Source organism: Corvus cornix, chromosome 6, assembly GCF_000738735.6.
Source record: "Corvus cornix cornix isolate S_Up_H32 chromosome 6, ASM73873v5, whole genome shotgun sequence".
Taxonomy (NCBI): Eukaryota; Metazoa; Chordata; class Aves; order Passeriformes; family Corvidae; genus Corvus; species Corvus cornix.
The window spans coordinates 24610926-24633835 of NC_046336.1; the positions used below are offsets into that span (position 1 = coordinate 24610926).

At 40.0% G+C, this 22910-nt stretch overlaps 1 protein-coding gene across 4 annotated transcripts; it reads left to right on the top strand.

Moving 5' to 3' along the window:
- The first annotated feature begins 1028 nt into the window (after window positions 1–1028).
- ANXA11 (annexin A11) lies at window positions 1029–22209 on the top strand. Of its 4 annotated transcripts, none has more exons than XM_039553831.1 (15): window positions 1029–1170; window positions 10171–10228; window positions 11345–11457; window positions 12598–12951; window positions 13497–13584; window positions 13964–14058; window positions 14506–14619; window positions 14830–14920; window positions 15037–15116; window positions 15283–15339; window positions 16223–16316; window positions 17012–17107; window positions 19682–19740; window positions 20299–20421; window positions 21457–22209. In XM_039553831.1, exons 2-15 carry the CDS (start codon window positions 10180–10182, stop codon window positions 21514–21516), a joined length of 1473 nt encoding a protein of 490 aa, XP_039409765.1. In that variant the 5' UTR covers window positions 1029–1170; window positions 10171–10179; the 3' UTR covers window positions 21517–22209. The 4 variants fall into 4 exon arrangements, with proteins under 4 accessions (XP_039409765.1, XP_039409766.1, XP_019142191.1 ...); XM_039553832.1 differs by lacking the exon at window positions 1029–1170 and adding an exon at window positions 1187–1211; XM_019286646.3 differs by lacking the exon at window positions 1029–1170 and having other exon boundaries at window positions 12598–12945.
- Window positions 22210–22910: the final 701 nt, after the last annotated feature.

Below are 22910 nucleotides of genomic sequence, written 5' to 3' on the forward strand. Positions count from 1 at the left end.
ATTTCTTTTCTTTAGTTCAATCACAGCTGTTGTATCTCAATGATTGGCCATTGTGGTATGTGAAAGTTGTATGGAGGAGAAAAACCCAGCTCCTCCACTGAAAGCTGTTGCTGGTTGAACAGGATGCTTTAAGAAGCGTGTACACATCTACCCAAATCAGTTTCATTCTAAATGAAATTGCCTGTTACAAAGCATACATATTAGGGAAGCAAGTGTTGGAAAGGAGGTTCTGGACACTGTTCACAAACTTCCCAGCTGCAAAGTCAAGCTCATTCCCCATCCAAGTTGTATAATGCTGTGATTCAGTTAGATAATGCTGTGTTTGCTATTTTGATTAGTGTCTTGGCAAATGAAATTTAATTGGAAAATGCTAGCCCTTTTTATTTTTCTTCTATTTTTATTGTCTTGGTTTGTCTCTCTAAATGCTTCCATGTGAGCAACTTCACTCATCTTTAAAGAATGTGTGTAGGAAAAAAAAGATGTTTACTGAAGACTTTAGCTATTACTGCTTGTTACTAGAAAAGGCCAACATAAACAATCTCCTTCCTCTCGATTTTTTGTGGATTTTTACTTGAGGAGAAGTATGTTAGATACCGAATGCGGGTTTCTGTACCACCTTGTCTGGAAAACATGTTTTCTAAAATTTCGTGGTGAGACCTAACTCACCTGGTGGGAACAGTCAGGGGTTTCAGATTTAAATCCAATGTTGTGCTGAATGCTTACAACCTTGACTTGAACTGTAGCTTCCCGTATTTGGTTTTGCCGTGCCCACGTCACCCGGTCCCTCAGGCGACGCCGTGCCCTTGGGGGATGCCCAGGCTGCCCCCGTGACGGATGGAGTTACCTTTTTCCCCGTGTGTATTGTTTTTTATAAAATGGGCCTCTCGCTGAAGCCGCCTCTTGGCCAAGCCTGTTGTGCGGTTTCCATCCGCTGCCGGCCGTGCCCGGCGCTCGCCGCGCTCCGCCGGCCGGCCCCGCCCCGGGCCCGCCGCCCCCGGCGGGTTTTGCACCGCTTGGCCCCGGCCCTCCCTCGCACTGAGGCCGCGGCAGGGCGGGCGGAGTGAGCCGGGACAGCAGCGGCTCCTCCTCCTGCCGCTCCCCGGCACCGCCCCGCAGCGCCGGCGAGCACCTGGGACAGGCGGCAGCCGCAGCGGCTCCACAGGACCCGTGGTAGGCGCAACCCCAGCGGCGGGACGGGCCGGGGACGAGAGGTCAGGGCCACCCGCTGCGGAGGGGCCGGGCCGGGCGGTCCCGCGGGGCTGGGTGCCGGGCCCGTGGCCCCGCGGGACGGGGACCCTGCGGCGGCAGGAGCCGGGGCGCCCGCGGGGTGACAGGCAGCGGCTCAAGGGCTGGCGGAGGGGAGGTCGGGGCCTGCGGCAGCTCCGCGCTTGGGAAAAAGAAACGCCTGTTTCCTGGGGAAATGTGGTTTTAGGGGAGAGGGCATGTTTTGCTGTTGTAGTTGCAATTCGGTCCTTTGCCTGTGCCTGTAGTTTATATTGAGTTTATAATTTTGATGTGTACAGTTATCAGGAGAAAGCAGCCTAAAATGGTAGGCTGGCCATTACGCAGTGCTTTTTTTTTTTTCCCCGCCCGAAGGCTCCTTTCTCTAAACTGCTGGTAGTATACTTTACTTTTTCTTATACCATATCTACTTCAAATGTCTTTAGACTTTAAGACACCTAAGTGTCTTTAAGTGTCTTCAAGTCACTTTAGTTGTCTTAAAACCAGAACTCATGAAACTCTTGCTATGCTGTAGCTATATGTGTGACAGAAAACAGCACAAACATTTCCCTATTCAGAAAAGCAGTTCCTTCCTGCCCCCATCTTGTTTCTGGGCAGTAAAGGAGTACTTTTTTGGAATATATTTTTCTTTTTAATATATTTATATTAGTTCCTGGAAGCTTCTTCCTGTTAAGGAGGAATAGTCCAGAGATAACATTCTGAAGGGAGTGGCAGAAGCAAAGGAAGGCAGCTCAGCCTAGAACGGAGACAGATGCACTGGGGCAGAAAGTGTGGAGGTGAAGGTGTGGAGAGAAAACAGACTGCCGAGAGAGAAGAAAAGTGCTGGTGCAGTGTGTTTTGATGAAGGAGCTGATTATGAGAGTTATGCACCTGAAAGCCCAGCTGCTGTAGGAGCTGGGAGGTTCCTTCCCTGAAACCTCCCCCAGCACGCAGTTATTTTCTGTGGAGTGAGTCAGTGCTTTACTGGAACGTCCATGGTAACGTCAGAAACAATACAAAACCAGTGTGGAGTGTATGGCTGCTGTAAAGCTTGAGTGTATAAATGCTTTCCCAACAACTTGGCTATTTCTGTAATTTCCTGGTTTTTGAGTTGCTCTAAGAGTCATGTGGATCACTCTCCTCCCACTGATGCAGCAGATAACTTGCACTAAGCATTGCTTACATGTTTGCCTGTGGCCCTGTACCCGCTGCATTTCTACTGAGTGCCTAATGATTTTATGTCAACAATATTTACGATATTATGTTCCTTTGTCTTGCCTGACCTTAGTATAAGGTCAGAGGCCAAAATGTCTGTCTGTACTTAAAATTTCTGGAGTAGCCATCACATTCATTCACATGCTTTGTCGCTTCTTTAGCTTATTATTTGTAGTTCCCAGAAGTTTTGAGTTGCTAGACTGAAAACTCCGTGAAATGTCAAAAGTCACAAAAGATGTCACAACAGATGTAACAAAACCAGCAGTGGGATGGAGATATTTCATGGGGGTATTTATATAGTGAAAATTGTAAAGGCATAATGTTAGATAACAACTTAAAATACATAACCTGATCTGCTATAAAAAGCTCAGCTAAGTAGTCTGTCTGATTTGGAGGTTATAGGAGATGCTGTTTCCTAGATCTCTAGCAAGTTTTGGAAAATGGAGCTTCCAGAGGGTCTCTTCAATAACACTGCATTAATCAGAGCCATGATAGAGCTGACCTAATTCTAGTTCTGTGATAGCAATGTAGGGAGAAAAAGAAAAGATGCTGTAGTTAAAGCAGAGATATAATTGAAAACACCAGATGGTTTAATTGTGACTACAGAATTAGCAGGGCTTTTGAACAAATTGAAATTTTCACTTATTTTTAGCCAAGGCTTTGTGTAATAATTCATATAAACTTCTCTATCGGCTTCAAATTGTGGTTGGAGGCTTCCGTTACATTAAATATACAACTGAGTAATGGCAGTAGTGGCATTTCTTTTGTTTATTTCATACATTTATGTTTACTCCCTTGAACCATGTTTCTTATTGCATATATTTTAAAAGTGTATTATGTAAACTATTGGAAATAAGGACAGAGACTTGTCAGCTTTAGGTAGTGCATTTCATTTTGAGTTTATCTTGAAGGTAGCAAAAGACTTTTTTAAAAAAAGGAAACGTAAGGCTGCATGTTTTACCCCTCAGTGAGAGCACTTAGATCTATTTGAAACTTGAGTTGTCACGCACTGATGTTAAGGTTGTCCCTTTGCTTTTGCCAGTTTATTTGAAAGCAGGTGTGTTTGATGCAAATGCTGAATTTCCTTCAGGCCGTTCCCCAAGCTAGGAAGAATGTAAAAAGTAGATAAGCAAACCAAAGGACAACAGTTAGTATTTACTGTGTATTGCTTCTATTGTTGCTCTGTGTTTGTTCCAGGTTTTGTCAGTGCTCACTAGAAAATCTTGGTAAGAGGTTAGATCCTGGATGGGGTAAAACTGGAATCAGTTATGGTCAGAGTTGGGACTCAGTGGTGTCCTTCTAAGAGACAATTCTATCATGTGCTTGTGATGACCAGGCAGCCAATCCTGCCTGTGCTTGGCGTCTAGTTTTTTGTTTGTGTGTGTGAAATTGTATCCATACTATTCAGCTGTCACAGATGCTGAGTGTGGACCAGTGCCAGTTGTTAGATTGTGGCAACTGAATAAAACAAACACAACCCTGCACAGGCCCAGTACCTGGCTGTTCCCTGTACAGTGCACAATGTCACTGTGCTGTCTGATCGATAGCAATGTTCTTGTCTAAGATCTCCAAAGAAAGGGAAACGAGTTCTTCCCAGATGTTGTCTCTTTTTTTTCCTTATGTGTTGTCTGAGAGAGAATATACTGTCTTACTCGGTAAGGGAGGGTTAAAAGTTTTTTGGAATTTTTGTTTTGGTAGGTTTGTTTTGGTTTTTTTTTTCTTTTACTGCAAAGTGTGGGTGGTGAGGGTTTTTTTGAGGGAACTGAGAAAGTGTTCACCAGAAGGAGAAGTGGGCTTTCAGTTTGGGCTTTTAGATCTGAACTTCTGGCAGGCTTAAAAACTGTCAAATACAACAGTCCTATATTAAAGATTCAGATGAGTTCTAATGCTTCTGAGGTCTCTTACTTGTGCTAAACTTTACTATAGCCGTATAGTCAACATGTATGTGAAGTGATACTCACTATAATTAATTCCTGCATCCCAAAGACCTCTGGTTTGGGTATAAAAGCATGTCTGATTTTGAACTTTGGCCTAGCGAGTTGCTCTAAATTAGGTGCTTAAGTTGCCTGAAGTAGACAGGGTGAATATCCGTTTTATTATTGCTAGAGATAACTTTAAGCTTGGGAATTTGTACTCCTTCTGTAAACAGCGTACTTATCTATAGTCCAAATAACTGGTTATTGGCTATGCTTGGCAGTGTTTTAAAAATACTTGGTTTTCTATTATTCATAGGAGAATAAATGTATCTTACAAATGTTAGGATTTAGGGGGAAAAATACTTACTTTTCAGTAGTGAGCTTTAAGGACTAAAGCTTGCTGATCTCAAGTGCAGACTAGATTTGAAGGCTCTAGTCTTGCTTTCTTTTCCCATTCCTTGTTTATGGTTGTTTTGAAATACCTGTTTTTCTACTAGACTACTCTAAATTGGTCCTTTAATAATTCTGTTCCTGGAAAGAGTTAATCAGCTGAAAGTCACTTATTCTTTATAGCCCGGACTGAATGAATTGAAGGCGTGTCCATTTGCTCACTGAGGGGTAGTAATCATCCCAGTGTTGCTGGACAGCTGAATGTGTAAGCCTTCCCTGTCCAGAAAATATGAAAGCCATCACCTTTAAGAAAAAGTTGATGTATTTGCACCTCTTGTTCATCTGGGGAGTCCCAAGGCCGTTTTGTTGCAGTGTAGGGTATGTCCCAAAGGAGTTTAGCTAAGGTCCCATGTGGCTCCTGCCAGTGTACTTGACTTTGGGAGCTGTCACTTGAACAGCCTGGTGTCATTTGGCTTCCTCTGCAGCCCAAACAGCTGCAGACCTGATGGAAACTTTTTGTCGTGCTTTTGTTCCTGTTGCTTCTGCCTTTGCAGTGGGGCCACTCCCTGGCTCTGCGCTTCAGGCTCGGGCACAGCAACCAATTAAAAACTGCTGGTGTGAAATGAACACTCAGATTTTTTTTTTAGTAACTATCTTAGTGTACTGAATATTATTATTACACTATTGCTTTAGTTCATGGAGTAATTGGTATTTTCCTAGTCTGACTTGCACTAATGATGTAAAAATTTATTCTTTCATGGCGGAATTTAAAATAGAGGAGTATAAATCCCTGGGGCATTAGTCAGTTAAGAACATAGTTCAGACTATTTATAGTATTATTTGTTTTGCAACAAATGATTTTCTATAACAAGTTATGAGTTTGAAATAGAACAACCTCATTCCATTACTTCTTCAAACATCTCATAAACTTGATTTGGTTTTTTTCTTGCTTGTTTTGTTGTTTGGAAGGTGTCCATCTGTATTGTCATAAATGTTTTGACTATGTATTTTATATATTTGAAAGAGGATATTGAAGGAGTGTGCTACAAAAGGAAGCACTTGGATCAGGGCAGAGTGGGGATCCAAACTGAAACTGACATCTTGGAATTAACTCAGGCTTTTTTGCTGCACATAGATCTTGAAAGCCTGTTCAGCTCAACTAAATTCTTTGGATCTTGTTGCCCTGAGTATATATGTAGGGCTTCTGTCACTGGAAAAGTTCCATGAATGTTCTTAGTAATATTTTTACAGCTTGGTTGTGGCTTATTTGGGTGTGTCCTCCAATTCAGGTTTTCTTTGTTGGACATAGTATCTCTCTTTAGTTCTATTTTATTTTGACTAAAGCTTGCAAGTGCTACCTTTCTTGCTCTTCCCCCTCTCAACCCCCCCTGCCCCTTGCCCCAGCAGGTCAAAAAGTGCTAGATTATTTTCTGTAAAAAAAAAGATTATGATACTGAATTAGAAGGATCATCAAAACTGACAGAGCTCCTGAGTTGTAATACTAGCAAGCATTCAAATGGATAGTTTTTAAAAAAACTCCTATTTGAGTTTGTTTCTGTTCCACCATCTATTGACAGCTGGGAGTTGGTTTGGGTTTTTTGTTAAGGAAACTTTTTTTTGTAGGAAATGGATGACGTGTTAGTCTTTAAATACACATTGTTGGATGAAGTCCAGTAAAGGTTTGTAAGGGTGAACAATGAGCGATAAGATCTGTGTAAAAGAGGTTTCCTGAGTTGTGGGTAGCGTGAACTCAGCCCTGTTGGAAGAGGAACCCATTCTACTAAATTAGTTTTATTCATAGTGAAAGGCAGGCTAGACAGGAGTCACATACACAGAAGACTTAATGAAAAACCAAAATTGCAGGACTTTTAATCTGTCAGGATGAAAAATATTACAACTGGTACAGGAGAGAACAACCTGTATGCTGCAGTGCGTGAGTCAAATCTTGCTCAGGCTGGTAAAATAGCAGTTAGCTAGCTCAATGTTGACTGTGGTTTGTCCTTGTCTTGGAAAAACACAGTGGTGGATGCCTCAGCTCATATCTGATGAAAAACGACAGCATATTGTAAGGTGATAAATTCTGTTCTGCTGGTTTCACAATCAGGGATCAGTCTCAGAGCAGGTACTGTAATTTATAGCTTCAGGCTGCTTTGTCTACTATATCCTGGTAATTAACCTTGTCGAGGAGTCAAGTCAAGGGTTTAACTTTACTCGGTGTTCCCTGTGAAATGGGCATAGTTAAACAAATTATTTTGAACAAATAAAGGGTATAGTGTTTCATCCTTTTTTGTCCTCAAATTATTATACCATGGCATAGCTGGAGCCTGAAGAGCAGCCACTAAATAAATTCCAGAAATGGGTGTGAATGCAGTGACTGAGCTTAATTGCTACTGCACCTTAAAACAGAAGTTTTCTGGCAGCCTTGGAGTTTTCTTGTTTATTTCTGCTATCATTACGTAATTTGAATTTTTGTTATAAAATTCTCGAGTTGTAGTCCTGTTCTTTCGTGCTGTATCTTCCAGAAGCGTATTTTCAAGATTCCTGTTGAAAGTCTATCACAGATTCAATCTTTTATGAGCAGGTCTGTTCCCTCTTAGCTTTGCCAAGCAGCAGGAAAATGCTCAAGAGCCTGAACGGTTCATAGTGTGCAGTGTGAAGCACGATAGTGATGTTCACCGTGGGAGTAAAACCTAAGGTCTTTATTTAGAGTTCTGAGGTGGACCTCTAGGACTGAACACTGGGAATGGGGAGAGGACCTTGACAGTATTTGGTCTGTATTTTATTCAAGGCACTCCCTCTTTCCGTGTGTGGTTTGGTTGTTTGGATTTTTCCCTCATCTTATGTTCTACATTTTTTATGACTGAGCAAACAGAGACTTTGCTGTTCCTGTGTGCTCCCATGCAATATTTGAATAGCAGGGTGGGTTTCCATATCTTCTGTTCCCTCGCCTGTGTCACCTGTTTGTTGTCAGCAGGCAAGTGCTGCTCATCAGGAACAATTTTAGTAAAATATTGTGGATGTAGCAGGAGAAAGTGTGGAAGATAAGATTAGAAGATGAAATGCAGGCAGGGCTCAGGGAATGGTTGGGAAAGTTAACTTTTTCTGTTAATATTTTTGAAGTTAGAGAACTTGCCAACAGAGGCTCAAACGAGCTACGGAAAAGATAGTGATCAGAGAAGTTTCTGAACTGGAGAAGTTGGTGTGTTTGCAGATCTAGTTTGCCTGGAATCAAACCAGTCTGGGAAAATTTCCCCTTGGAAAAGCCCTGGATAAATACAGTGTTCAAAAGAAGCAAGTGGAACATTTTTATAAAGAAAGTAACATTTTTTTAAGATTGCTGAAGTTAGCTGTTTTTTCTCAACCTCAGCTTTCATTGCCAAAACGCTCTTCTAATCTTGGGGTTTTTTCTAATTTGAAATGAATGTTCTATATGGGATTAAAAGCAAGAAAACAACCTTGCTAAGAAAAACAAGACATACCCCATTGTTTCTCACCTTCTATGACAAAAAAAAAAAAAGTACAAGTATAAGGCAAAAAGCCTAAAGTTTTATTGAAAAGGCATCTTATAATTTTTTTGAGTACCCTGTCTTTATTGTATTTACATGTGAAGCTAAAAAATAAATAAAAATATAATTATAGTTGTACCTGAAGAAATAATACTAATTTCAGTGTTGTAATAATTTGTATATAAAAATGTACACATTGACATTATGCATGCTGAGACTCTAGATTGTGGGGGTTCTTTGCTTGGTTTTTGAGTGACATGGTAACAATTGTTCTTTTTTATTTTTCCATTCTTTATTATGTAAAGCCCGTTTCTAAATTAGAGAGGCTCTGAAGTGTGCCAGGCTGCCTTCTGTTGAGTTTTTTTAATGTTCTTTTTTTTGTTTGCTGGCCTCTCTGCACTTCCATGCTCTCGTACCTGCCCGGAGCTGGCAGCGTGGGCAGGGGCTGTGCGTCCCGGCCTGGAGCCCGGCGCCTCCCTCTGGCAATTGTGTGGCCAAGCGCCAGCAGGGAGGAAGCTGCCTGCTCGTTTTTCCAGCAGCAGAGAGGGGATAAGTGTTTTGCTTTTTGTGTTTGCCTCGTGGATTTGGGGTCAGTCTTTGCATGGGTAACAGCAGTGATTGCTTTTCTGGTGCTGAGAAGCTGCATTCACTTTTTTATTGATTCTGTTAGACACTACATACTGGAGCAGAAGTAAGGTAGGGTTATAACTTTTGGTGTGCTCTGTTCATTGCAGTTTGTGTTAGTTCATTTCTCTCTCTTTAAATTTAAATGAGTATGTGCAACATGAAGTCCAAACAGTTTTTAAGTAAATTGAAGATTTCCTAATTGTATTTCCTTCTAAAAAAAGATCCAAAACCACAAAAAAAGTTGTTTCTCCATTTCACTGTTGCTGTTCAATAGAGCCATGCAAACCAGAAAGGGAAGTTAATGTGATCATGCAAAATGAAAACAATATCACAAGAACAGCACCCCTGCCAACTCAAACCAAATCCAAAACAAAATTCCACAGCTGAAACCCAAAACACAACAATACATGCCAGATGCAAAAGGTGGTGCTGTAGGGGAAAGAGGGGGGGGGAAAAAAGGGATAATTTACACAGCAGTTCTAAAAATAGACTGGGACTTGTCATTAAAAATAACCTTCAAAAAGTGAACACTCATTATGGATATTTTCTTCATAGTTACTTTTACCATTCTTCCTGGTAGTTGTTCTGTTTAAAATAAGGCCTTTATATTCTGTAAGCCTGTTTTCATTTTGTCCTTCATTTAGCTGTTCTTCTGTTTTGACCTCTGCTTTTGCTTTGGACAGCTAATGACTTTGTGCACTTCTGTGCTGACAGAGGCACTATCCATTTTGAGAGATCCAATTTGTTCTAGTGATCTTATCCTACCAGTAAACCCCTTCATATTTTATGGCAATGCCGTAAGCACGTATCCCTTCTGCTTCTTACTCTGACCTTGCACTTCTGCAGATGTTTGCATTTCGGTGCCTTCTAACAACTTCTTGTGGTTACTTGCTTGAAGATATAGCTTCTTTGTCAGATGATTTTCTACTCTTGATTGATAAGGCAGTTCTGTATAGGCTGGAAACTTCTGGAGATTTTAATAGTGCAATAAAGGAAGCATGTTCAAGTCATACATCCCTAACAACATAATAGACAAAGTAAGCAGTAAGTGGCAACTGGAACAAATAAGAAAAATAGTGTGAGAGCTAAGCAGTAGCAGAGTCAGTCATCTGAACATATTTATTAGTCCAGCAAAAGGAAATGGGAAGAGGTTTCTAAGGGAAGAGCTGGGACAAAGTGTGCAGGTTATGTCTAAATTTTGGTAACTGACTACTGCATACATGTTGCATCTTAGTGTTATGTGGTGTAATGAGTGAAGTATTACAGAAAATAACTGTATCACACACACTTTTCAGATCTTTGCAATGAGTTACCCGGGCTATCCCCCAGCGGGTGGATATCCACCAGCCCCAGGTAAGTTGTTCCGATGAGTAAACATTAAATACAGTGGTGTATTTATCTGGAGTGGGGAGGTGGCATGGATGAAGAACAAGACTGCAGGGTGTTTCCTTGACCCACCAAAGCTTTCTGTACTCTCTTGTTAAGTCCTGTTTTATCTGGGCTGGGGATTCTCGTTTGTCTAATATGTGTGCTCTGCCATGTGCTCATATAGTAAGATCCAGTTTCATTCATCTCAAAGCACAGAGCATTAGGAGATGGTCTTAATTTGACCAAATTAAGATGGTCTTAATATTGACAAAATCCAATAAATGACAAGGATCAGTGTCTGGTCGATACTGAGTCCTCAAGGTGAGTGGTGAGACAAATGAGCATGGGAAAAAATCATTCATACAGCTTAAAACTGTATTCCCTGAAGAAATAGGAAATTATCCTTAATTCACTATTCTTAGGCAGGTGCTTGCATACAGAAGGGAGAGAGCTGTTAAAAAAGGTAGCAATTATAATAATACAAAGCTGATGGCATCCTCAACCACTGCTTGGTTATCAAGCAGAATTTCGGTTGTTAGTACTGTTGAAAGGTAGAAAGAAAGGACTGGAGTCATGTGGGTATGGTGAACTGTGGATTTGGGCAAGCTAACTCAGGAAGGTGTACAGTAAGAAGCCCAGCTAGCTAGGAGGATAAAGCCTGTTTCTCAGCAAAGTATTCTGGGTTAAGTTAGACCATACTGCTGTGTGCAGACAAGTTTTATGACCTGGGTGTCTGTGAATGTACTATTGTGCTCTGTGGACATCTCTCAGATTGGCAGAGTAAGTGGAATTAATAATATCTTCCTACTGGAATACCCAGACAACTTTGTACTTTACGTGCTCTCAAGTCAAGGTATGGTGTTAACAGTCTTGAGTGCTAACCTTCAAACAGGTTTAGAATTGTTTTAAGTGAGAACTTACAGATTCAGTGGTAACTAACATGATTAGAAATATCCCGTGAGATTTCTCAATAGTTGCACTGCTACCCTGCACCTCTTCAGTTGATTTTCCTGGTAGTGTTGAAAATTACATTAGAAATTTAAGCAGTAAGAACTAAAAAAGCATAGTTTCTCATTTCAGTGCATCTGTGTTTGATTTCAGGTAGCAATCCTTGGGGTGGAGCTGCCTATCCACCTTCAAATCCACCTCCAATTGGTCTGGAAAATGTGGCTGGCTATGCCAACCAGTTCAATCCCAACCACATGGCTGGAATGGTGAGTTTGCTTTCATTTAATGTGTTTCACTTTGGTGTCCTCAAGTACAAAATTGTGTTTCTGGCATTGTCACCAAGAGGTTCATCACTTGAATTCTGTGCCTTTATGTCTAATCTGTTTAGGTGTTGAGCATTCAATATTGCCTATTGAAGAAAATGGTTGCTGCAAGATATTTCTTATTTTAGGAAAACAGAGCACTAGTTAAATGTTGTTAACAGTCTAACTTCAAAAGTCATGGACATAAAACTAATAGAACTTGGCATTTGCTGTGTAGAGGAATAGGGAACTACTAACACACCGTACCCACTCTTAATATATTCACGTGGGCAAACACAGTCTGGATTTTGCCTATTACCTGGATTTTGACCAATCAGAGTAAGGAAAATGGCTGTGTAATTAGAGGTATCAGTGATTCGTCCTTGAAAAGAATATGGGATCAACAGTCTCTTACAAACACTGATGTTTAACAGATGGAGGTAAAAACCTTTTACATTGACTGAAGAAAATGTAGACATTTCCAATGTGATTTTTTTTCGTAGAGCAGAAGCAAGTGACACTTCTGACAACTTTAGTCTTCAGAAATCTGTTATGCTGCATAACGAATACAGTTTGTAGGAAGATATTTGCATTTTAGATGTCTTTCTGAGGCAGTGATTAAATGAAGTGATTTGGCAGCCAGCAGGCAAATTGAGCAACAAACTATCTAGGGTGCACATAGCAATATCCACAGCAACTAGTTTTTGATAATGCTGCAATCATCAAATGTCACTTCTGGTTTCTCTCTAGAAGAGAGTTTCAGTGGTAAGATTTTGATGTGAAGTATCTTCACTGCAGTTTCTGCAGAGGTCTTTCCAAATGTAGTTGTAAACTCCTAACACATCATAAAAGCCAAAGGTTGCTTAGAGTAAAGTCTTTGCACCCAGGTGCACCCTTGTGTTCACACAAGGCAGCCATGGACAAAGAAGGGGTTATTTGGTGTAAAGTTTTAGGCATATTTTTCCATCCTGCTTGCTATCTTTTGCAGATAAAGTGCTATCTATCTGTGTTGGTGGGGAGGGAGGTTGTATTGTATTAAACATGTTACTGAAACTCAGCTGTTTGTACCCCTTCCTGTCTCTTGCTTTATTGTTGTCATTGCAGGCATCCAACCTGGCAGGGACCTTTGGAGGAACAAATATACCACAAGGCATGTATCCTTCCACACCTGGGGGTTTTCCACCAGTTCCTCCAGGTGGCTTTGGGCAACCTCCACCAGGACAACAGCCCTCGTACGGAGGGTATGCTCCACCTGGAGGAAATCCACCATCCGGAATGTCGCCTTACCCAGCATACATGGGTGGCCCTGTGCCAGGCCAGCAGCCTATGAACCATCCAGGACCTCCAGCGACTCACCCAGGGCAGCAGCCCATGCCAAATTTTCCACCAGGTCCAGCTGTGAACCCATCTATGCCCTCTTACTCAGGAACTACAGGGCCTGCAGTCACTCCTGTAAGAGTAAGAGCATTCACTGCTTTTCTTTTGAGATGTGACTGTATATACGTTCCTCTACGTTTTCTTTGTGTGTATAACTGTAAACCAATCATAAAATTGAAAGTTATAAAAAGAAGTTTGAGTGAAGGAGAAAGATGGAACGTTTTCAAATGCAACCAGTATAGGCTCATATGTCTTGAAACAATTTACGTTTTATCATGGTATCCAAGAAAAAAGATTCGACATGAATTCAGATTGATGAATCTTGCCTTTCCTAACTTTATCAAGTATTGCCAGTTGTATATACAGTATCATCGAACCTTAATTAATTGGAAAGCAGATTTAATGTCAGCAAACCTTCTTGATCTTGCATTTTCTTGTAATTTGTGTCTAGAAGTTAACAAATTGCTTAAGGCAGGGTTGGTTTGAGTTTTCTCTCTTATTTTTCTAACAAAAAGAAAACTGGTAACAGTGATCATCTTTCCTAAGAGTAAACCACAGTATTTTACTGTTTAACACTAATGTGCTGTTAACACTAATGCTATTTAACACTATTGATCTCATTTTAGCATGGAAACCGAGGTACAATCACTGATGCACCAGGTTTTGACCCTCTGAAGGATGCCGAAGTCTTAAGGAAGGCCATGAAGGGATTAGGTGAGCAGTCTGAGGATTTACATTTCAGTTAAAAGTAGAATTGCGTCTCAATTCAGCGTGGATCTTTTCCTATTGCTATGTGTGTACTGCGTGGGATAATTCACATGCGATTGTCCTTGGTTATCAGAAGTATTACTGGGAGTTCATGTAGGCATAAACAACATCATGAGTTTGGTTTAGGTTTTCTTTGTATTCTTACTGTGTTTGTGCTTGGGAGTAGAGCTCAAAGTTCTGTGGTTGTATGCAAGAACAGATACTGTAGATGAATTCAAGGCACACATGTCCTTCTGCTGGGGTTAGAATAGGATGAAATAGAGACAGAAAGCTGAATCCTCACATGAGGTGGTGCTCATTCTGTGGTGTCTGTGTGCGTGTACAGGAACCGATGAGCAGGCGATTATCGATTGTCTTGGAAGTCGTTCAAACAAGCAGCGGCAGCAGATAATCCTGTCCTTCAAAACAGCTTATGGAAAGGTAAATGCCTTGTGAGAACAGAAGGAAGAAGAAATAAGAGCCTACATCCCTTCAGTGGAAGTCAGAAGACTTAGTGGTGGGAAGAAAAGATTGCAAGGTGCTTTAGGGGGAAGATGGTTGTTAAGTTATGGGCAGTTGAGAGTTGTTCTACTTTTTACCTACACTTGACTTCTTCATGCAGTGTTGCAGATGAAGCATGTAAGCAGTTTCTCTGCTAAATGGTTACTTTGACTCTTTGATCTGTGCAGTCTATTTAATTGGACCTTAATGACCTCAATGTACACATTCCATTATACTGGTTTTAGTGTTAAGTGGAATAGCTTTACTTTGAACATACATTACTGGTGTTTATGCATAAAGAATTCTAAGTAAAATGCATGTTTTTGGTGCTTGCTTTTGTCAGGTTTGGTCTTTATGCATTTTTTCCTTGTTTTTGCTTCTCATTAGGATTTGATCAAGGATCTCAAGTCTGAGCTGTCAGGTAACTTTGAGAGGACAATCTTGGCAATGATGAAGACACCTGTCATGTTTGATGCTTACGAAATCAAGGAAGCTATAAAGGTTTGTGTAGAAGATACAAATTTATAAGATAGAGGAAATGGTTGAGCTGATAAAACATTTGATTGCCGTTTAAAAGTTTGGGATTACTTGCCTTGACTTCATATACCAGGTTATATTCTGAATTTTTTCCTATATAATTTGATTATATTTCTTTTATACTAGGTTGTAGAAATAATAATCTGAAATCTGTTTTTCCTGTGTGTGTTTTAGGGTGTTGGCACAGATGAAAATTGTCTCATTGAAATCTTAGCTTCCCGCAGTAATGAGCATATTCAGGAACTCAACAGGGTCTATAAAGCAGGTTTGATTTGTTCCATCAAAATTTTCTTTCTTTTCTTACTTAATCACTGACTGATAGTATGAATTTAGGAAATGAGCGGGGTTGTATGATGATTCATGACTGTGTTTCTTTTCCAGAATTTAAGAAAACTCTGGAGGAAGCAATAAAAAGTGACACGTCTGGACACTTTCAGAGGCTTTTAATTTCACTTGCTCAGGTACTTGCCTGCTGGGATTTTAGAATTTGTTTGTTGTGTGTTTGTGGGTGGTGTGGATTTTCTGTTGCTGTTGTTTGTTTTGGTTGTTGGTTTTTTTTTTTACTTTTAGAAAAAGCAGCCCATCAAAGCTCATTAGTAACACTTTTGGATCTTCTAATTCTTTCAGGGAAACAGAGATGAAAGTACAAATGTTGACATGTCCGTTGTCCAAAGAGATGTGCAGGTCAGTAGAAATGCTTCATAATTTCTGAGTATAGTCAACTTAATACACTGAAATTTGACTGTGTGGATTCTGCTTACTGTTAGTTTTGGACACCTTGTGACTTCTGATGCAGTGCTTATGTTTCAGTGGATGGAAGAGATGTGAAAAGCTGTGGCAGCATTAGAGCCATGTAGGTGCAATACAGAGATGAAGCTCTTGGGAGTACAGTCCGCAGGATATTTTACCTCTCATTCTGTCAGGTCTTTGGCTTTTGCAAGTGTTGGATTGTGCTGCTTACTAAGGAAATTGTCCAAAGAGATATGAGGTGATACGTGTGTGGATTAAATTTTAATCTATTCAACACCTGCATTAGCCTTTGCGTGTTGTTTAAGGAAGTCTGGATTTTTGCAGCAAATAATGCACTTGGACTTCGTAATGCTTGCCCCATTTCTTTTTCTATATGTTCTATTTCACCACATAGCAAAGGGAAAACCCTGCATTGTTTTAGCATACTAGTGTCATTTAAATAGTAATGTAATTTACTTTCTACATAGTGTGCCTTAGCCAAAACACAAGAACATCCCAGAAAACACTTAAAAGTGTAGGAAAAAAGCTAAGTGCAAGGACTGTTAGGAAGAACAATTTTCAGGTACTTTTTGAACAATATCCCTTCCTTTAGTAATCTGGAGCTCTTGTGTTTGAGCACTTAAGCATATGCAAGCAATCCATGCTATAGGAAGGTTAGAACTCGTTGCTATTTATTGCTTGTTCCTGTTTTGCAGTAGTACATAGGCTAAGAAATAAGTATAGAAGGAGGAGAGGCTGTAAGGATGGAAATCTGTAGCAGTTGTTCAGCCTGACTAGTTTTCTGAGTAATGAAGTGTGAATTCCCTTCTGTGTTCAGGAGTTGTATGCAGCTGGAGAGAACCGTCTAGGAACTGATGAATCCAAATTCAATGCCATTCTGTGTGCAAGAAGCAGGGCCCACCTTAGAGCAGGTAAGGTGTCCTACATAAACAGTAACTTGATTCTGTGTATGAAATATACAGCACTGCTCAGTGCCTGAATTTCCTCCATCTGTAAAATGAACCCAATGAGATATGAAAAGCAGGATGAATTCTGCTGAGGAAAAGTCACCTTTCTTAAATATCAGAGCAGGTGGAGGTCATACTTGTTCAAATGATCCTCTCATTAAAGAATTGAAAAACTAGAATTGTTTCAGTCTTGCATACTTGTGTGTGTAAGACACTTGCAGTCCTTCCCCTTTTACTTGCTAGTGTAAGGCTACATCAGTCTGTCACGGTGGAAATGTTTCAGTAAATACATAGAACTTTTACAATGTGCTATTGGGATGTGAAGTACTTATGTGGAGGAAAGGGGTGTGTATGAGAACCTGAATATTTTCTTCCTAATTTTTTAGAGACCCAAAGCTTTCCTAAAAAAGTTGCCACTCTTTCTCTTACAGTGCTTTCTTGGTCTAGCCTTTTAACGAAAAGGACAGATCTAGCTAGAAGGAGCATGAGAACATGCAAATGGTTGATAACACAGTATTAGTACTTGAGGTGTTAAAACTTGTGTGAGTACACTGTAGTATCCAGCTGAGAAGTGCCATTGAAATGAAGCCATCCAGCATGTTCTAGTGCCACCTCTTTTTACTGAGCTGACTCCTGAAATGTTTCTTTTCCATTAACAGTCTTCAGTGAGTACCAGAGGATGTGTAACCGGGACATTGAGAAAAGCATATGTCGTGAAATGTCTGGAGACCTGGAAAGGGGCATGCTGGCAGTAGGTATGTGCCACCTTAGCAAGTTCATTCCTGCTGTTCTGCTACAGCTGCCTCAGATGGCATCTGTGACTTCAGCTAAGGATGTTCTTATTAGTAATAATTCCAGTTTCTGCTTTTTATGTTGACGCTTTCTGTGAAGTCATTTGTGAATAGTAAAGTGGGGCACTTAATTAATCTCAAAATGACAGATAAAGTTTTTTTATTTCAGGCTTCTGCAGAATTTAAATTTCACATGTTAAAATGAGGGGAGAATTATTGACTATAATTGGCACTGTTTTAAGAAGTGAAGAGAACTTGTACCAACTGCGCTGAGTCAGTGAGAATGGAATGTTTGGGACAATTTTGGAAATCCAGCAAAATACAAGCATTAACCCTCTAATTAGTTACCTCTAACTTTATTTACTAAAAAGACAACTTAAATTTGACTGCAAAGGGGTTATTTTTTCCACATTTCCTGTGGGTACAATTTTGTTAAATCTTTGTTTCTAATTGCCCCCAGTACTTCTGAGCAGTGAAAACTCTTACCTCCAGTCACTTCAGAAGCAGTCATTCGTTTCCATGATGTTGGGTCGAGGCCTCAAGTTGCTGTGCAGTAGTTCTATTTAAAGTGCTTTATTATACATGTAATTGTGAACCACTTTCCTGTCTTTTGTCTTTACATCTTCATTTCTTTTTCTGTTTATTACTGTAAATATACTGCAGTATCTAGAGCTCCTGCTTTAAAAGTGATGTTGTTTGGTTTTGAATATGGTAGTGATGTAACCAAAAAACCCTTCAACCACCCACATACACAAAACCCAAAAAACTCCTACCAAAATAGGAAAAATGAACTTTGCATCACTTGGAAATGAGATAGGAGAGGCTATTTGGTTCAACAGATTTTTTTCATTGAAGTTTGTAACAAAATCTTGCTAAATGAAAATCAATTTTAAAAGCTTCACTTTTTCATGCCTGTCTTGTGCATATGGGAGCTACGTAACTACTGTTCTTTTTCTACTTTGCCACATTGTCACTATACTGATCTTTTAATGACCAAAACTGGATCTAGCTCATTTTGTGTGATTCATTTGCAGACCTTTTCCAGGATTCAAACTTTGTCCCCTCAGAAAGTATTGTTAGAAAACCAAGCTTAGGGAAAAGATATATTTCCCAGTGTTTGTAGAAAAAGATTGCCTTGGTAAAGAAACTGCTCAGAGTTTAGAACCCTCTTGACTTCATGGAGCTTTGTGGTGACTAGACAGGTCTCCATGTAGATCCAGATTCACAACTGAGACTATAGCTTGCAAACAAGTCAGTAGCCTTTTGAGCAGGGCTTGTCATTAATATTCACTGAATAACTCCCTTTATTAAATGAATTCTGTGGGGCTTTTTATTTATATGTATATACACATATCTGTATCAGTCAGTGATGTTAACATCATTTGTTCTGTGAACCTTATTTGCGGGAAAAAGGGTTTTCTAATTGAAAATATTTAATTTTGCTTTCTTTAAAGCTTTCTGGATTGTACAACTGGTAACTTACAACATCTTTAAACATTGTACAATGCTAGTGTGTTGTGTTAGCTAAATACAGTGATACAGAAACATGCATTTCATTTTGTCATTTGTTTTTGAATAGTACTGTACATACCATTGACAGTTGTGTGGTGAACTGCTCTCTCTCATCTACATTTTCCTACTCAGAAAAGTACTTCTTCCTATACAGAATGTGTGTTGCTATGAAAAATGTATCTAGGTTTACACCTTTGGTTCTGTGTGATTGATTTTGATACCCTACTGTGCTATTAAATGTCAAGTGTGGTCTGTTTTCTCTGTAGTTTGCCACAATTTGCATGATTGTTTACTTGTAAACAACATTGCATCAATATATAGATTTTAATTCTGATCAGTGATGGAGGATTCTCTCATTATCCTGATTAACATGACAGTAATTTGATTTAGAGTTTGCTCTTTCAGATTTCTGATGAACTGTGCTAATTAAATATTACATCCAGTCATTACTAAATGAGCATGTTAAAAATTTTTCAGGAGTCCTGATGAATTCTGTGGCTAAAATAAGACTTTAAAGTAAGGGTTGTGATGACTCGGCCTTAAGAAGAAACACCTAAGATTCTCTGCTATCATAGGTGGTTTCTCAATTTGTACTAGCTCAGGATTTGAATTTGTCACACCTTGTAGATGCATGGCCTAAAACTTTAGAATTAAGAAGCTAGGAGCACCACTACCTGTGTGTTCCTTCAAGTCTTCTGCCCCCTCCCCATCCCCTCTTTTCCCTTCATAAACAAGAGTGTGGTCATTAGAATTCAAAGGTTCATTATGGCTGCTTCACACTAGATGGTTTCTAGTGACAGAAATGTTTGCTGTGAGCCATGCAGTGTAGGTTCTTTAACTGTATTGCAGCTACTGTTTGGATTAAAAATAATTTCAGTGGCTAATGGAAGGAGTGGAAGCTGCATTGTATCAAGTGTATGTTTATGTAAAATTAAAGCATGTGACTATGTAGGATAAACTCAAAATATTGCTGAGTTCTGGCTGAGGAGGAATGCCTGATTTCTGTAATACTGTTTCTTTTTGCAGTTAAGTGTCTCAAGAACACACCAGCTTTTTTTGCAGAGAGATTACAGAAAGCAATGAAGGTAGGTGTCTGTGACAAGTTACATAAACTTAGCATGGGGTTTTTTAAAATGCCTGTACAGCTCTTGGGAAGGAACTGTTCAGCTGAAGGGATTACATTTTTCAGTGGTCAGATGACTAACAGGATGCAGTTATTATTATGAAAGGCTGGAAAAATCCAGCTAATTTGATCCAACTTAACAGGAGAATGAGTACAACCATACATAAACCAAACATCTTCACTTGGTGAAACACAAATACACTTAAAACTCACTGAAATTGATACTTTTAAAGTAGGCAATTCTGGCAGAAATGAATAAGTAGGCCATTAAATTCACCAGACTGTCCTGACCCCCCGTACCTCTGTCAATCCCCCTCTTTTTTTTTTTGCTTTGAGCTGTTCTTGTGCAGAGATTAGTGTCCTACCACTAAATTTAATTTATTAAAGCATGATAGGCCAAATTCTGTTCAAGCTTATTGAAGTCAGGGGGGGTTATGCTAGTAAACAGGCATTTTATTTTTTTACTAGTGCTCTATCATACACTTTTCAATACATTATACTGCTGTTTTGTTTGTTCCAGGGAGCAGGAACAAAGGACAGGACTCTGATCCGGATCATGGTATCGCGCAGCGAGGTTGACCTGCTGGACATACGTGCAGAGTACAAGCGGATGTATGGCAGATCTCTCTACCAGGATATCACTGTAAGCCTTGGAGACCTTACCTTCCCTGCCATGACACCCTTTATGCTGGCAGAACACTGATCCTTGTGCTGAACAGCTGTTACCTGCACTGAGTGTGGCTGGCTGTGTTGGGTTGCTGCATTTGCCAGGAGCGTGGAGGGCCAGAGGATTGACAGCACTTGGGTTTGTGTGGGGGCTAGATGAGCTAGAGATGGGGAGGAAGCTAACAGGGAAGGAAGGAAAGGGAAGTTGGTCTAGAGGAGTTTCAGAGAACCCTCTATTGCAAACTCCTTATGTGATCTTGTGGGAACCACTCAGTCCTCCAGTTGAGTAACAGTGGTGCTCTACTTCATCTCTGTATTGGAAGAATACAAAGCTAAAAATCTTTTGAAGGATTGCCTCCTCTTTCTCTTGAAAGTACAAGATTTTGCAAATACGCTAAACTTCAGATTCTTTAGCAGTTGATCCACCCTCCTACGGCTATAGAGCTGTAGCAACAGTCAAGAGGATGCCTGGCTGATGGTAGGGTAATAAGAAGAGGAGGAGAGTGAGTGGTGCCACTTTTATTTACCTTATAATGAGGGTGTCAAACCTGTTAAGCCCCTGTTTATTCCTTCTGCTGATGCTGAGGGGCTGTAACTTGGTGGTGTTTGGAAAGAATCCTGTAGAGGTTCTGAAGGATTGCATGTGGCAAATGTTTCTTCTACAGTAGTTGCATGCCCTGTAACCATCAGTGTATGAGTAGAAGGCAGTGAGATGTTGGTGGAAAAGCTCTGTATCGCTTCCTCCCCCACGTTCCTCTTTTGATCTGGCATTCACATTTACCATTCAGAAGCAGAACAGGCCTACCTATTCAATGGACTAAACCTGGTCAAAACTTGACTTCAGTAAATATGGGGTGTGCATGTGCACAGTTAGGAGTATATAAACTCTGCTGCTTATTTCTGTAAAAGTAGAGGCAAAAATGTCTCTGGAAAGAAAGTTCTTAGTTCTTCAGCTGTGGCTTCATCTCTTGTGGTTGTTCTTCAACTTTTCTTTTTCTGGGTTGCTTTTCAGGGTGATACTTCAGGAGACTACCGGAAAATCCTGCTCAAGTTGTGTGGTGGAAATGACTAAATGGAGCACTGAGCTTTTCTTAAAAAAGCTGCTATTTTCATGTACTTGCTGCAAAGTACCTTTTTTTCTCCCTAAGTAAATATGTAATGACCTGTTTCTTCTAAAGCAATTGCATTTAAAAAGATAATCTTGCATATATCTTCAGTTCAAAAGTAGTACGTAATAAATGCCAACCCTCTCCCCCCAAAATACCAAGCTTATGTGCCATCTGCTCAGGATTCTGTATAGCACCCTCAGCAATCCATGAATGACAGGTCATTATTTCTTTTCTGCTTCTATCATGCTGAAATAATGTTTGTTTTATGAAACAGAAATCACAGTTGTATGATTTAAGGTGTTATTTTGTATAAACACTGAGTGCCATTTTAATGCAAGTTTTATATATATATTGTATACAGAGTTGGTTTCAGGCTAGCCCACTTCATGATATGTGGAGATAGCAGCTTCGAGGTTTTGTGTCTAGTTAAGACTGTTTTAAAGAAGTTTTGTCAAGTTCTGTTTTCTTTCCTTGATTCTTTTCAAGGAAGATGTGTTCCACATTTCATTCTTGCTAAGGCAAACTGTCACAAGGCAGTAGTGATGTTGACAGTAGTAAAGAGTCTGTCATTAATGTTTAAAGGTTTTGGATTGTGCCTTAAATGTATGTATGTAAGAAGAGATTATGAAATTAAAGCTAAGTCTTTGCAGACTGCTTTTTGGTGTTCATTTTGATGTATGTGAGTGGTGACTCAGTTTCTGTAACTCAGTTTTTCCACAGAAGTTTTCTTCCACAGGATTATTCAGAAATTGTTGTATTGTTAAGAGTTGGGGAGTCATGTGCTGTTGATGAGCAATTGTCTGTACATTGTCAGCAATTGTGCTGACAATGAGCAATTGTCTGGCATGGATGACATCTCTTCAGCTTGTTGTTCTCAAAATAAAAACACGTAAAGGTAAAAACTACAAAGCAGGGGAAAGGTTTTCTAACTATGTCAGTGAAAATAGGCTGCTTGTTAATCAAGTACGTGCAAACTCCCCTAACTTGACACACATGTAAGCGTGCTCCCTCTGTTGTGTAAGGGTCAGGCAGTCCTTTTTCCTAGAAGTTGTATTGCTGTTTGTCTTGAAAGAAAAAGGCAGTGTCCTGGATTTAATTCTGAATTGCGTTGTCAGCATGGCAAGGGAGAGGAATATAAAGATTATAGAATATGGTAGCCGTGTGTCCAAATGATGGATTCTGACTGGCACTTGAGACAGGACTCCCATTTTGGTCACTGGCAGCAGCGTGTCCTGTGTCCAAAGATAGACCATACACTCACTTCTGTTGGACAATCTGAGCATGAGAGGAATTTGCAGCTGGAAGTGTATCTTCATTGGCTGAAACCAATAGCAGCAAGAGTTCACTTCTTTGCAAG

Bases quoted from the DNA above. Each gene is read 5' to 3' on its own strand.
- ANXA11 (XM_039553831.1), top strand. From the start codon at position 10,180: ATGAGTTACCCGGGCTATCCCCCAGCGGGTGGATATCCACCAGCCCCA. The intron at 14,059-14,505 runs GTAAATGCCTTG...GCTTCTCATTAG, and splicing joins TCAAAACAGCTTATGGAAAG to GATTTGATCAAGGATCTCAA. The intron at 16,317-17,011 runs GTAAGGTGTCCT...TTCCATTAACAG, and splicing joins CAGGGCCCACCTTAGAGCAG to TCTTCAGTGAGTACCAGAGG.